Source organism: Lactuca serriola, chromosome 1 (assembly GCF_051521515.1).
Source record: "Lactuca serriola cultivar US96UC23 chromosome 1, Lser_US96UC23_V15, whole genome shotgun sequence".
Classification (NCBI taxonomy): Eukaryota; Viridiplantae; Streptophyta; class Magnoliopsida; order Asterales; family Asteraceae; genus Lactuca; species Lactuca serriola.
Window position 1 is genome coordinate 159914960 of NC_136408.1, and position 15654 is coordinate 159930613.

The 15654-nt window shown below is 29.0% G+C and overlaps 1 protein-coding gene across 1 annotated transcript; it reads left to right on the plus strand.

Annotated features, from left to right (window-relative positions):
* The first annotated feature begins 2667 nt into the window (after window positions 1–2667).
* SCPL40 (serine carboxypeptidase-like 40) lies at window positions 2668–14399 on the plus strand. The gene is made up of 8 exons (XM_079037969.1): window positions 2668–3121; window positions 10003–10110; window positions 10189–10463; window positions 12155–12415; window positions 12531–12649; window positions 13287–13379; window positions 13626–13731; window positions 14042–14399. Exons 1-8 carry the CDS (start codon window positions 2749–2751, stop codon window positions 14195–14197), a joined length of 1491 nt encoding a protein of 496 aa, XP_078894095.1. The 5' UTR covers window positions 2668–2748; the 3' UTR covers window positions 14198–14399.
* The last annotated feature ends 1255 nt before the right edge of the window (window positions 14400–15654 follow it).

The following is a 15654-nucleotide window of genomic DNA, read 5'->3' on the forward strand; positions in this document are numbered from 1 at the left end:
ACCCTCCAGCCCCATAACTCTGATGGACCCTCCGGTCCTAACTCTGATGGACCCTCCAGTCCTAACTTTGTGGACCCTCCGGTCTTAACTCTGTAAACTCTGAGTAATACATATCATAAATCACAAAGAAATAATGTACGATATCACGATACATATATAAGCACATAAGAAATTTCTATCATGCAAAGTACCACTCATGGTAAAGTATAGTGAGAAGACTCACCTCGTAGCTAGTAGAGAATAGACACGCACTTGATAAACCCGGACTAGCCTTCTCCTACCTTATTAAACAAGTATCTCAATCAATATTTCTCTTTTTCTCTTCTACACCCAAAAGTCCTCTTATTCTTTCTCTAACCCCTGGGATGGGTAAAAGACCATTTTACCCCTCCATGGTCCTAAATGACCCACTCACAAAGTCAACATAAGTCAGAATGAGTCAATTGTCCAATTCAACCATACTCGTCGAGTGCACCCATGTGACTCGTCTAATCCACTTGTATCTCAGATTTCTTCCTAGGGTTTACTCAGCTCATTGAGTTGACCCCCAAACTCAACGAGTTATTACTGGGTCAAGGGTAGTTGGTCAGACCCGATCCGACTCGTCGAGTCATCCCATAGACTCGACGAGTTGCCTCAAACGGATCTCTCATTTGATCGATTGAGGTCAGATCTGTAACTCCAACTCATAGATTTGACCTCCTAGTACCTAAAAGTCACGTAAAGGTCTGATCTTGGTGTCCATGCGTGGTATATATTTCTCTATATGCCCTCAAAATTCCATTAATGATTCCTTGCTTCAAAACTCCATGGTTGCTCAACCATGGCTTCACACTTTCGAACTCTCTAGACCTCACAAGGTCCAGATCTATCGCACAAGCTCACAAAGGGGATTTGATCCAAAGCCCCATCAAAAGGTGATACAAGCCCTAATTCTCACAACCATGGAATCTAATCAATCAACAAAGAAGGTAAGAGCTTTATACCTAGATCTGAAGCTTGAGATGAAAAGGAAACAAATCTACAAGCTCTCCTCCTTGATCCTTGAAGAACCTTGCTCTTCCTCTTGAGAAAATGACTTCAAATGAGCCTCCTTCCCTCTCTTGCTCACAATAAACGCTAGGGTTATTCTCATGGGATGAATGAACACTAATGGGCGGTGATATGGAGGATATAAGTGCCTTTAAATAGGCCCAGGCCTGAGAAAATTTGGGTTTCCATCGGCAGCGCTGACTCGTCGAGTCCACTCATTAATCCACGTCACAATTCGCGACCCTACTTGACGAGTTGAGACACCAACTCGTCGAGTCCCTTCATAATTCTTAAATTAAATAATTAAAATAATATACCTGGAAATTCGGATATTACAGTATTAGTGGATAAGTTTTGTTAGGTTATAAATTTAAAACTCATAGGTATATCTATGCACATAACTTAGTAATCATGCAACTCTTCTTGATCCCTGCATGTATCATGTGCTTTTGGTACAACGAGCGCATACTACATGCCTCACTTATCTGTTTTCGTCCCAAGAATTTTCTCAAGCTTCCTAAGTCACTACACACCACTACAACTTAGGCATTCTAACAAACACCTAGATAGATGCTCAAACAAGTACATATAACTAAACTTTGTAGATTCTCTTTCTAGGATTCCTTCTACTCTCGCTCACATACTACATGAAGTCCCCGCTAACATCGGTAGTTGCCTCGTAAATGTGAGTCATACTATATTTTTTCCCTTAATTTGAGATCATATCTTATAGTCTTACATATTTTTACCTTAAACCGTGACCATAAATTACTTATAGTCACATCTTTTTTCTTTTATCAGTAGTATTTACTCTTTTTAATATACATAAACAAATTAAATTGTGATCATAAACAGCTAACATTAATATTTTTTTAGTGCAACTATTGTTTAGTTTTAGAGATACATAAAAATTTAAAGGACTACCATAAAATACTTATGGATAATAGTTTTGTTTCATTTACTAAATTGCTAATATAGACGGGCTACACAAAATAATCTATGTCACCATTTGTATTAGCTTTTAGTCACATCACATTCAAATGACTAGTTCACACTATAATTTAGATACATATATAATTATTTCAAATGACCATATATGTTTTACGGTCTCTTACAAAAACAATTACAAAAATATTCTGGATGACTACCACATTTTTAAATCGTGACAAGTAAAATTTCACATTTTTTATTTTAAATCGTGGCCAAATGTTTCGAAATACTTTATAAGTCATGTGAATCAATAAAAAAATGTAGCTAAAACTATACAAGAATTTGATTAGTGACATTTATCTACTAAAATAATCAAAAATATGTCAGACTTGTTTCAGTAAAGTTGTAACTGCATGCCCTTTTGTACTAATAATAATTATGTCCAGATAAAAAAAATATATAACAACATAATCGGATATTAAATACAACATTTCGAATGAAAAAATAAAAATATAACTTTATAATAATAAAAAACACAAAAGTTACACAGGTCAATAAACAAATAAACGATAATATATTACTAGTCCTTCAATTTTAGCCCATTAACCAAAGGAAAACTTGTCCCTTATCATTCAAAGTAGTTGAGACCAACATGTACGTATCACAAGTAGACGTCAACCATACTCTTCGCATATAAAATCAACACACAGTCTCGATCCGAACCCTAAACCATTATAACTTATCTCGTCTCTCTTTCCAACTTTCTCGCTCTAGAGAAAGACAACAATGGCGAATAAAAGACTTTTAGCTCTTTTTCTTTCTCTCTTCCTTTCAGTATTAGTTCATCAAACCCATGCGAACAAACAGCTCCATTCTCTTGTTCGACTCAACAAAGCCAAGCTCTCAAAAAACCCTTCTGTAAACACAAGCCATTTCGAACACCCAAAACATTTACATAAAGAAAGAGTAGTTCTTCCTCAAGAAGGTTTAAAAGCGAAGGATAAGATCGAGAAACTGCCTGGCCAACCTTACGTGAAATTTGATCAGTATGGTGGCTATGTCACCGTGAACGAATCTGCTGGCCGAGCATTCTACTATTATTTTGTTGAAGCTGAAAAATCTAAGGAGACTTTGCCACTTCTTCTTTGGCTTAATGGAGGTAATTATTTATCTATCTTGAATTTGAATTTTGTATAGGTATAAAGTAGTCGATAAATTGTTAGTATTATATAGTATAAGTTATATGGACTTTTATGTTTTCGGATACGATTTGAAAAGTGGTTTTACAAAAAGAAATGATATAGAAAAACCACCCAAAAGTGTTGAAACTTTTCAAGAATCCTTGAAAGTTTAAAATTATGGTACCATGTCATGTGATATCATTTTCCCTATCCACCGGAGGTGCTAAGGTTGGACAAAGTGTAGGCTAGAGTGTATTTGACTCTCTCTCTCTCTCTCTCTCTCTCTCTCTCTCTCTCTCTCTCTCTCTCTCTCTCTCTCTATATATATATATATATATATATATATATATATATATATATATATATATATATATATATATATATATGATGCAAAAAAATTTAATAACTGCCACCTAATAGGAAACTTGACTTATACAAAAAAAAAAAAAAAAAAAAAAAAAAGGAAAAGGAAAAGTGAAAGACAATCAATCGAATATAATTATAAATTTACCGGTTGATATAATTTAAGATAAGATTTAAGTGGATACACTTAAAGGGCTTTTATGTAATTTTTGTTGATTTTTGAAAGGGAGATAGTTTAAAAGTGACATGTATCCATAATTTGTTTATAATTTATTATAATTATAATGCATATTTCTAAAAGTAATGTTTACAGGTTCAGGTTTTGCGTTGTGTCCGCTTTAGACGTCAAAATTTTATTTATAGCATTATGATTAATACTTTCAATTATTAGCTTTGTGATGTCGTTATTTATGAGACATTTGTTAATTTATAAATAATTTTTTATAAATCATAAAACTTAGATTTTTGTGAAAGAGAAAATTGCTTTAAATTCTGTGTTATTAACTTACTTATTTGTATATGATATACAATTAAATAACCTAAAGAGAAAAGACATAATGATGTGAAGAAGGTTGAGGAGTTGACGGAGTGTTTGTCTTTTCAAGGACGAACCAACATCATACACCTACTTCCGTGTACTAATTTGCAAACATCGCCTCAATCAGTGCCTTCATTTTATAAAAAATATAATAAAACTTGCATATTTTAGATATTTGAACATTAATATTGAATTGTAAATTGTCAGGTTGTAACGTACGCTCAAGATAACACAGTGTCAAGTATGTCGTAATCCACGGAAAATTGAAACACAAATTATATTATATAACGAATATATTTTTTTGACACAATAGAAAGAAATGACACATTTTTATACATTTTTTGTGGGTGTTATTACATGTACCCATCATTATCATTAGCATATAAAAAATCAAATACACACTCACTCATGCCCTCAAACATGTGGTACATCAAATCTTCAACGATAATATATATATATATATATATATATATATATATATATATATATATATATATATATATATATATATATATATATATATATATGGAAAACTAATCTCTCTCTCTTTTTCTTTCTCTCTCTCTCTCTCTCTCTCTCTATATATATATATATATATATATATATATATATATATATATATATTATGTGATACAATACACCAATAGTAATTTAGTAAATTATTTTTATAATTGAATGTATATTAAATAATATCCATAACAATAATTTTTTTTTATGAAAACTAATTAAATTCATAATGTATGAGTTCGTCTTTTGTTCATGTTTTTTTTTTTATATTTATTATGTGATACAATACACCAATAATAATTTAGTAAACTAAATAATTATTTAATTAAATAAAGATAGATATCAAATTATTTCTATAATTTAATATATATTAAATGATATCCATTATATTAATTCTCTTTTATATGAAAACTAATTAAATTCATAATGTATGAGTTCGTCTTTTGTTTATAGATTCACTTACTTAAAATACAACAATGTTGTATGGAATATAAAGAACGAGAGTGTATTTTAGTAGAATATACTCTCATTCTGTTATAATATATTTTTATTCTTGTAGAATAAAAATCTCATTCTACTATAATACAGTCTTGTTTTTAATGTTCTAGACAACTTTATTGTTTTTTTTTTTTGCGTGAGTGTATCAATAAAACAAACACGAACTCGTACATGAAAAACTTGGTGCCAATTTATTCTAAAAAAATATTATTTCTGATATTAATTACGAATTTAATTAGTTTTCATAAAAAATAATTTATAATTATGGATATCAATTTATATATCTCCCTATTCTAATAAAAAAAAATAGGTTTATTCTCCTTTTGACATGTGTTATTTTATTAGGTCCCCTAATTAATATAATGCCACTTGTCGACTTATTCATTCTAAATTTCAAATTTCAAAATTTAAAATTTTCATTATAATTACATTAAATTAATAACATTAAAATAAACATTAAAATAAGATTAATAAAAATTTAATGGTTATGTATTTATTTAAATTAATGATTATAATTATATATAACTAAAAAAATCTCTTAATTAACAATTTAATTAAAATAATTCATTAATAATTTTGATTTTTTTACTAAGAAAATTTAATTAGTTTTAAACCCGTGGTTTCCACGAGTTATAAACTAGTGTGTGTGTGTGTGTATATATATATATATATATATATATATATATAATTTTGGAAATTATTTAATATATATTTTTATTTAATTAAATAATAATTTAATTTTTACTAAATTCTTGTTAGTATATTCTATCCCAGAAACATACACAAAATAGATGTGATAAATGTTTAAACCTCTATATATATATATATATATATATATATATATATATATATATATATATATATATATATATATATATATATATATATATATATATATATTCTACAAGTAACTTCTAGCCTAAATTCTTGTTGTTGTCTTCATTCTTTGAGGTTATAGATTTAAGTCTTTGGAAACATAATTAGATTTATGAGTAGTCTAATAATAGTTTAGAATTGTGGTGCTTATTCTAAATTAATTAATAATATATTTAATTTTAATTTTAATTTAAGTTTCCAACATATTTAATTTATTATTGATTTTTAAAAGAACTTTTTAGATGTTTATAAAAATATAAATTGTAAAGGAAACTAATTTTGTATAAAAAGATTAAAAATATATAAAAATAATATATGTAAAAATGATTAAAATTATAAAAAAAAATATGTATAGTGTAATTTTGTAAAATAGACTACTAATTTAAAAAAGTATTTTTAGGAATGGAGATATCTTAAAACTACATATATAAAACGAATATAAATGTATTTATAGGAAAATAAATTTCATAGAAATAACAAATTTTATAAAAAGATTTCATATAAAACAAAGTTGTAGAAAACTAATTTTAAAAATCCTAACTTTTAAAAAATATATAATAAAATATTTAGAAAAAAATTTAGAATTTTTTTAAAGAAATTTGAATTAAATAAAGTGTAAAAAGAGCCAAAAATATAAAATGAAAAAAATGAAAGACTAACATGGAAATAAAATTTTAAAAGATGTGCCAAAAATCTAGATCATAAAAGGACAAGTATATGACCAACTTTGCAATTAATTTTTAATTCCTAATGAAAAAATCTTCTCTAATAAATAAAGATCTTTTTGTTATTTGTCACATTCTCATTAATTTGTCAAATGTCATTTTCTATTTATTTTGAATTAATTTCTTTTTCAAATGTCATTTTATAAGTTTTTCCATTTTATTAAATTTCATATAATATTTTAATATAATAATTGTAATAAATGTAGTAGTAAATGGATTTCATTAATGAACTTACATTTTTATTTCAAAATTTTCAAAGTTAAAGTTTATTATTTTCTTTTATTTATTTAAATTATTTGTGTAAATTTAAAAGATAAAAAAATATTTCTATTATAATAATTTATTATTTTTTTTATTTTTTTATAAATTTAAAGGTTTCAAATATTTTGACTTTTATATTTAATTTTTTTTAAATTAATAAATATAATAAATGGGTCCCACAACTGGTGTAATGAGAAAAAACGAGAGACAATAAAATAAAAATAAGAGATCAAACGCCCTTTAAAGTATAAAAAGGTTTATAAAATAAATAAATAAATAAATAGGTATTGCAGAAGATATATAAATCGGATTACTATTTATGAAATAAGTTTTCAGTATTAATGAAATATCAAAATACCAGTGACAAAAAATATTATAGAGAACTAAAATAATATGTATAAAATTATTTTAAGGAAAAAGGTAAACTTATCGAAAAAAAAGGTTGAGCATAAGAAAAAGCTATTGACATTTTTACCCACCAAGCATGTGGGGGCAAAAAAACAAAAATATAAATATAAATAAAATGAAGGGAAGAGATTGATCTGGTAGACGCCATTCACGAAATTGTTTTTTTAATATTAATACAATATAATTTATTATAATATTATTTTAAATTTCCATCATATTTAATTTATTATTATTTTTTAACAGCTTTTTTTTTAACAATTTAGCTAATTAGTTCTAATATATAATTAAAAGAAATAAATCATACTTATATACAAATTATTTTATGGTATATTCAATTTTAATTCAAGTTTATTTTCAAAAATAATATTATTTTCAGTTAAATGTAATCACGGTGAGACTTAGGGATGAGCATATGGACCGGGGAACCGGCCGGAACCGGAACCGGCACCGGAACCGGAACCCGATGGAACCGGTCGGGCCGGGACCGGGACGTTATTTTTGTGGATTTTTGGAACCGGGAACCGGTAGGAACCGGAACCGATTTAACCGGAATCGGTAGAACCGGCAAAAACCGGAACCGTATGATGCTATTTTTCAAGGAGCGGTTCCAACATTTGAAGACACGACAAGAACCGGTAGAAACCGGGAACCGGTAGAACCGGAACCGGTAGAACCGCCGGGCCGGTTCGGTTCTTGATTTTGGCCGAAGCCGGTTCCCAGGTCCGGTTCGGTTCGGGCCGGTTCCGGCCGGTTCGGTCCTTTTGCTCATCCCTAGTGAGACTTGAGGGGCCAGGGCTATCCGATCATACATACCTGTGTCGTTAAAAGGGCCCGAAATATTTTCTCATGTACACGGAAATTTTCGATGGAAAAAAAATAATAATAATAATAAATTAAAATTAATAAAAAAAATTTAAAAAACGATCAGTAATCACTCGTCGTTCCATTAATATCCTTGAAATCATGTGGCTTCCCACTTTCTTCACAATTAAGGTCGTCGATTATTTAGAAATAAACATTTTTTTTTTTATTTCAATCATTAATATAATTACCGTCAATATATTAGGTGTCGAATTTTTATCGAAGTATTAATCAATTTTGTTATATATTAAAAAAAAAGCCTTTAGAAATCCACAAACCGACCATAGATGTAGTTTCAAATGGTTAAAAAAATTTATATATTACAAATAATATGTTTGATTCATTTATTCTACAACTTCGAATCAATTAAATATACCTGTAAGTTGTTTTAATTCATTATGTTTATATCGATTAGTATACTACATAGTTCCTTCCCTTCATTTGCCTTTAAATTCATCATACCGAACATATGAAATGAGATATACTAATCAATTCATTATTTTCTCATTTCATTACATAACTATCTTTATCTATCATCAAATGTTTTATAAAGTTAAGTCCACGTAAATACCATATCACACTTGTCACATTCTTACCAAAACTTACCATTTTGTAGGGGTGGATAGCCACATTTGATATGTTATTTTTTTAATATACAAAATAAATAATTTAAACATAACATTTTTTAAAAAAACTTAAAATAAAAATACAATATACAAAAAAAAACATAAAAATTCAAATTACAAACCTTGAAATTAAAAAAAAGATGTAAAAAAAGAAGATAAAGAAAATTAAATAGCATTTTACTACTGTTCTTATAAATCTTTCTATCTAATTAAATGATGATATGTGTTATACTAATATAATAAAATATTATTAAATTTCATTAAATATTACATATTTCACTGTTTAATTGGGCAGAAGGATTTATCTGAAAAAAATAAAAAATATATTTAATTTCTAACTAATAAATTATAAAGAAAGCATAAGGGTTATTAGTTTCTTTTCTCTCTCAAACATGTGTGGAAGGTTCTATGTCATTTCATGTTTGTTTAGACACTAGTGGCAGCAGTTGCGTACAATTATGAAAGGACACGACAATTAATAAACCAAGAGATGAATAACTATTAAACAATTAATAATCCAAGAGATGACTAATAATTTATCAAAAGGAATCTTGAGTTTATTTATTATGCTTTTGCTTGTGTTTGTGTCCATATTGATGGCAATAATACAAGCAAACTGTCGTAAATAAATGAAGCCACACATCACTTGTCGCTAATAGTTCCAAAAGTTATAATAGTTTGAAGAAAATAATACCACATAATAAACAGATCATCATGCTGTGGAATCATTTCTATGGACATGGTGGAATGACAGTGTCACATGTGCATATGATCATTACCCCCTAGTGACTCTTTCACATGACATGCACATGCAAATAAATACATCATATTTTAAGCTTGTACATGAGCCTGAACCGGGTTGGACCGGATATGAAATTATTTTTATTCCTTTTGGCTAGTTGTTGCTTGTTTTATGAAAAAACATTTCTTGTTTAATATAAAAAAAATACATGTTTTTAGAGCTATTTTCAAGATGATGAATTGATGATATGAAGGGCATCTATTTTTTTTGTAGAATCGAGAGATTCAAGGGAGTCACAATCTCATATCTCATATTGTTTTATATATCTTTTTTATGATATAGAAATGTAATTTGTTGTCTCATTCACTTTTAATAATTTTTATCTAACATTGTTATTGAAATTTTGCATAAATGTTTATATTCGTTAAATGTTCGATTACATGACATGTATCAGGGCCGGGTTGTTCGTCACTCGCCTACGGAGCAATGCAAGAGCTCGGACCATTTCGAGTTAATAGCGATGGCAAAACTCTTTACAGAAACAAATTTTCATGGAATCATGGTAAAGATTAACATCAATAAATTTTGCAAATGATTTAAATTGCTTAGATAATTATATCAAATTTTATGTAATTTTCAGCTGCAAACGTTTTGTTTTTGGAGTCACCTGCGGGAGTAGGGTTTTCATATTCTAACACATCATCAGATTATAAGAAAGGTGGTGATAAATCAACCGCAGCAGATAACTATGTGTTCTTGTTGAATTGGTTAGAGAGATTTCCCGAGTATAAAGGAAGGGAGTTCTATCTATCGGGAGAGAGCTATGCAGGACATTATGTGCCTCAACTCGCCCACACAATAATTTACCACAATTTGATCGCAAACAAAACCCTTATCAATCTTAAAGGGATCCTCGTAAGTATTCTTCGAACCTTGTAATTTTAGATTTATTATTATCGAAAGCTTTTCAACAAGTCCGGTCAAAGGTGGTCCATCATAAACGTTTGGTTAAATGTGTGGGTTCAAATGATTGGATCAATAGACTACTTAGTTTAATAGAAATTTCAATTGTGTTAGTGGCATTCATAATATATAGTCTAATCATCGCATAATTTCATTTTAGATGCAAATTTGAGAGTTTTTTTTTATAATACATTCAACTTTAGGTAAGTTCAATAGAACATGTTTCTATAAAAATTAATTATTTATCTATAACTTTTTATTATAAAAGTTTATCTTATTAAGCAGTTTAATAATCATTGAAATTTATATCCATTTGAACGGCATGTGTTATCCGACTATGATTGATTTATTTTATTTTATGTCAATTAAGGTTATTTTTGGCACGTCACAACTAGCTGATAAACTAGCTTATTTTTCGAGTTTCATATGTTATCATGTTTGTTAATCCAAAAAGTAGCTTAAAAGCTAGTTTTTCATAAAACTACTTAGACTATCTTTTTAGAAAATTTTTAATTTTTTTTTAATTATATCTCTTAATTAATTATAGAAATATATTCATTTAAAATGTCTTTTTATGTCATTTTATATATTTCAGCTAGCTTTTCAACTAGTTTTACCAAACATCATTTTTTGTCAGTTAGTTTTTTTAGCTATTAGCTAGCTTTTTATTTAAATATCTAGTTTTTTAGCTAAAAACTAGCATTTCAGTTTGTACGCCAAAAATAGTCTAAGTAGTATACTGCATTCAACCATTTTGGTCATTAAACTATAAATTATGGATGCTCTAAACATTATAAGTATCATATTGAAAATTCATTACAAGGATTTTAGTAATTTGTAAAATAATTTATTAAATCTAAATTTGTGAAAAGTAAAGTAAGATAAAAAAATTTGGATATGGTTTTCAAATATTGGTAATCATTTAGTATTCATATAAATGGAACGTCTTGGCCCAACTCCTATATATTGGTTTTGAAATACGTCTTTTACATGTAATCTGTTTGAAATTAAATAGCATTTTCAATTTTCAACTAAATTATTACAACAGAACGATTAAGGAAGCAAAAAATGAAATTAAATTATTATAAATAAAAGGACCAGTCACTCAAAAGAAAACCCGATATAATTACCATATTGGTTCTAGGTAACACCTTGTCCAATCAAAGGTCTTTCATCCAAACAAATGCAAACTTTTAATGTCACAGCAATTCTTTCCCACCAACTATGTTCTCTACTTTTTATTTTATTTTATTTTATTTTATTATTATTATTATTATTATTATTATTATTATTATTATTATTATTATAAAGGCAACTATGGTCTACTGGTTTTCAATTTCCAAACTACATTTTAGGGTAGGGTCATGGTGCATGTTATGTGGTCATATGTTCTTATGGTTTCCTAGAAAGCTCATTAATTATAAAGTCACAAAAGAACATGGTCCATGGTGAGAGCTACTTGCCAATTGCCTATTGCCATCATCCCTTTATACACAATTCAACATTATTTTGTTTGTCACATTTGGCTCTTGCTTAAGAGAATAAAATTATATGTGACATTGCAAAAGATTTCTTTGAAGTAAATGACTTATGTTACTAGCATTAATTTGAATTTTTTTTTTTAAATGAATCTATATTTACAGATTGGAAACGCAGTGATCAATGATGAGACAGATACAATAGGGATGTATGATTACTTCGGATCACATGCCATAATTTCCGATGAGACTGCTTCCATAATCCGAAATGATTGTAACTTTTCACCAAATGCAATCACACAACCAGATACATGCATTGACGCTACAAATGATGCTGATTATAACATTGAAGCTCTTGACATCTACAACATCTATGCACCTTTATGCTTTGATGGAAACCTTACTAGAAAACCAAAGAAGACCTCGGTATGCACTTTTCTATTTATTAAGTTTGTAAACCAATAAATTATTGGATCCATAGAAAGTTATTGCGACAGTCGATTTGTCGCTAATTGTTAGTATGAAATTGTTTGGTATACAGTGGAAGAATATTGATCCTTGTAGTGACTACTACACTTATGCTTACATGAATCGTCAAGATGTTCAGAAGGCTATCCATGCCAATGTAACGAAACTCAATCATGATTGGGAACCATGCAGGTATATTTATGTTACGTTTGACGTACTAGCTGATAGCTGAAAAGCTAACCGATAAAAAATAACGTTTGATAAAACTAGCTGAAATATATAAAATGATATTTAAGAGTATTTTTTTTATAATTAATTAAGAAATATATTTGAAAATTTTTTAAAAAAGCTTCTAAAAAGTTAGTCTATGTAGCTTTTCAAAAAGCTAGATTATGAGCTAACTTATAAGCTACTTTTTGTCTTCCAAACACGACATTATAAAAAAGCTCGAAAAATAAGCTAGCTGTGACATTCAAAACACAGCCTTAATTGTTTTTTTTGAACTTGTTCAATAAGTGGTGTCTAGATAAATAAATTTTAAAAGTATATTTTTAAGAGATGCCGGAATCTTAAGAAACTAAAATAATTGATGGAAAATTAGTAAAGTGTTTGGACTTTAATGAGAGAACGAGTCTTTCTCTTATTTTCTGTATTAAGTTGTCACTTTTTCTACTTAGAATTAACTCTTATACGCGTTAATTTAGTAAGTTAAAAAGAAAAAAACATGAAGCATACATACAACTCATTTGTGGATCACGTAAAGTAATGAAGTGTCGTGAAATATAATTTCTATCTAACTGTATAAAGTTGTGATGTCGAAATCATGCAGTGAAATCCTTAAAGGTTGGGTAGATAGCGCCACAACAGTTATTCCACTCCTTAGGGAATTCATGAAGTTTAAGCTCCGCGTTTGGGTATTCAGGTAAATCTACGAAACCGAAATATAATATAAATTATTCAAGATTTAACACGTATAGATTTCAAATTTATGCCAAATATTTTCAACCATTTGTCTAGTTTTTGTAAACTTGTCCATATTGAATGTGTTCTTGAATCTTAATGACAAAAACAACTAGCGACACATTTGTTTTGTCACACATTTGCCATTTTTCTAGTTTGCTCTATGTGTAACAAATGCATATGAAACCTTCTTTTACTTGTATTACAGCGGAGATACCGATGCGAGGGTACCAATTACCTCAACCAAGTACTCCATTAATTCCATGAAGCTTTCTATAAAAACCAAATGGCATCCATGGTTTCATCAAGGAGAGGTAAAATTATCATTTAAACTTTCCCTAGGATACGATTCAAAAAGGGTCATAGGTTTGAGTCTAAATTATAAGAGTTTCGATCCCAATGTGAATTGCACTACTTGTTGCTAACATTTTGGTTATGTATCTGTTTTACATGTCACATGATGCTTTCACGGTGACAATGTTGTCAACTTTTGAGTTACTACTAGATTAATAACCCTTTTATCAATAAATAATAATTGAACGTTTTTTTAGATGCTATAAGCCCTTAGTAACCACTAAATTGATGGATTAAAAATTGAATTAACTTAAGTTATATTAATGACAGGCTGCTGGATTTGTACAAGTTTACAAAGGAGATCTAACATTAGCGACAGTTCTAGGGGCTGGTCACCAGGTGCCAAGCTACCAACCAAAGAGGGCTCTGGCACTCATCAAGCACTTTTTGTCAGGAAAGCCACTAAGGGATTCTTCAAAACGTTGATATGATTCAATACGTCTTGATAAATTATTCTTTCACAAAATCTGCAGATGTTTTCTATTGATTAATTGTAATTAGGCCAATTTAATTGTTGATTATTGGTGATATAAGTCGTTTTTCATTGATTTTCTAGCCACCACAAACAAATAATATGTTTAGAAGTTTGGAATATGATGAATTGTCTCGTAATTGAGGATTAAATTAATTTGTGAATTAATCGATAGATATAAATCCGAATCTCAAGATGTGTTTTTAGGATGAAAATATATCATAATGTATATATTCCGGTGTTGTTTATATTTGAAATGTTGTTGTCTCGATTCATTGTTCCCTACAACTTTTGTTTGGGACGTGGGCTACATTATCAAGAAATCTTGTATGTCCGTATTAGGCTATTAGGCATCTTCAAGAAAGAGACTCGGAGCCAATAAATTCGGAAAAGTCACAGCCACAATTAGGGGGGGGGGGGGGGGGGGGGGGGACCAATATGTATACACTAATCCGAACCAAGGCCGATCCATGCATACCGTATGCCCGCTCCAAAACAAAAGAGTGGCCCTTCGACATGACTTAAACTAAATTGAAAAAGTTTGTTAATTTTTTAACTCGGGCCTCAAAAATAAATGTCGAATTAAAATTCAAAATGACATTTTTATTCAAATAAATAAGTTGTTACGAATTAACAATCAAAAATTAAAATATAAAACTAAAGAATGGCAAACACATGTATCAGAAAAAGATAAAAATGATATATAATGATAAGGGAAAAAGGATTGAGGATTATGATAAAATGGCTGAAGGAAGAATCTTGGCTACAAGTTGAGGATAGTTTACTTTGCTAACAATATGTTTCTAATAAGGAGGTCATGTGTTCAACTCCAGACATTGATTAATTCGTTGTGACGATAGCACAAGATTTTTCCATAGATTTATTAAAAATAAAACCCATAAAAACAAAATTTTGGTCTAATGATCAACGATGTTTAGAATAATTGTGGTGAACCTATTAGACATGAGGTTTGGAAACAAGAGAAATATTTAGGGCACTGGCGATCGACAATCATCGAGGTGTAGTCGATCGGAGTCCTCCAGCAAACACCACCGGTGGTTCATTATGTTGATAACGTCATGAGGGATAGATAGATGGGAAGTGACATTATTGTTCGATGCCATGTAGAAGCTCCTTCACGTCAAAGAGCAACCCAAGAAGCTCGTGATCTTAATCATGTAAGTGTTAATGCTCAGTCTTTCTACATTACAAACTTTCTCGATACTATATTAGCCAATGCTTTATGCAGGGTTAATGGACGTTTATAAAGGGAAGTAGACGTATTTGTTTCAAAAAGATTGTATCGGGTTGGAAAACGATTTGGTTTCATTAGGTTTCCATATATTAATAATGTGTAGAATATGGTGAACCAATTATGTGACACTTGGTTTGGTTATCACAAGTTCTTTGC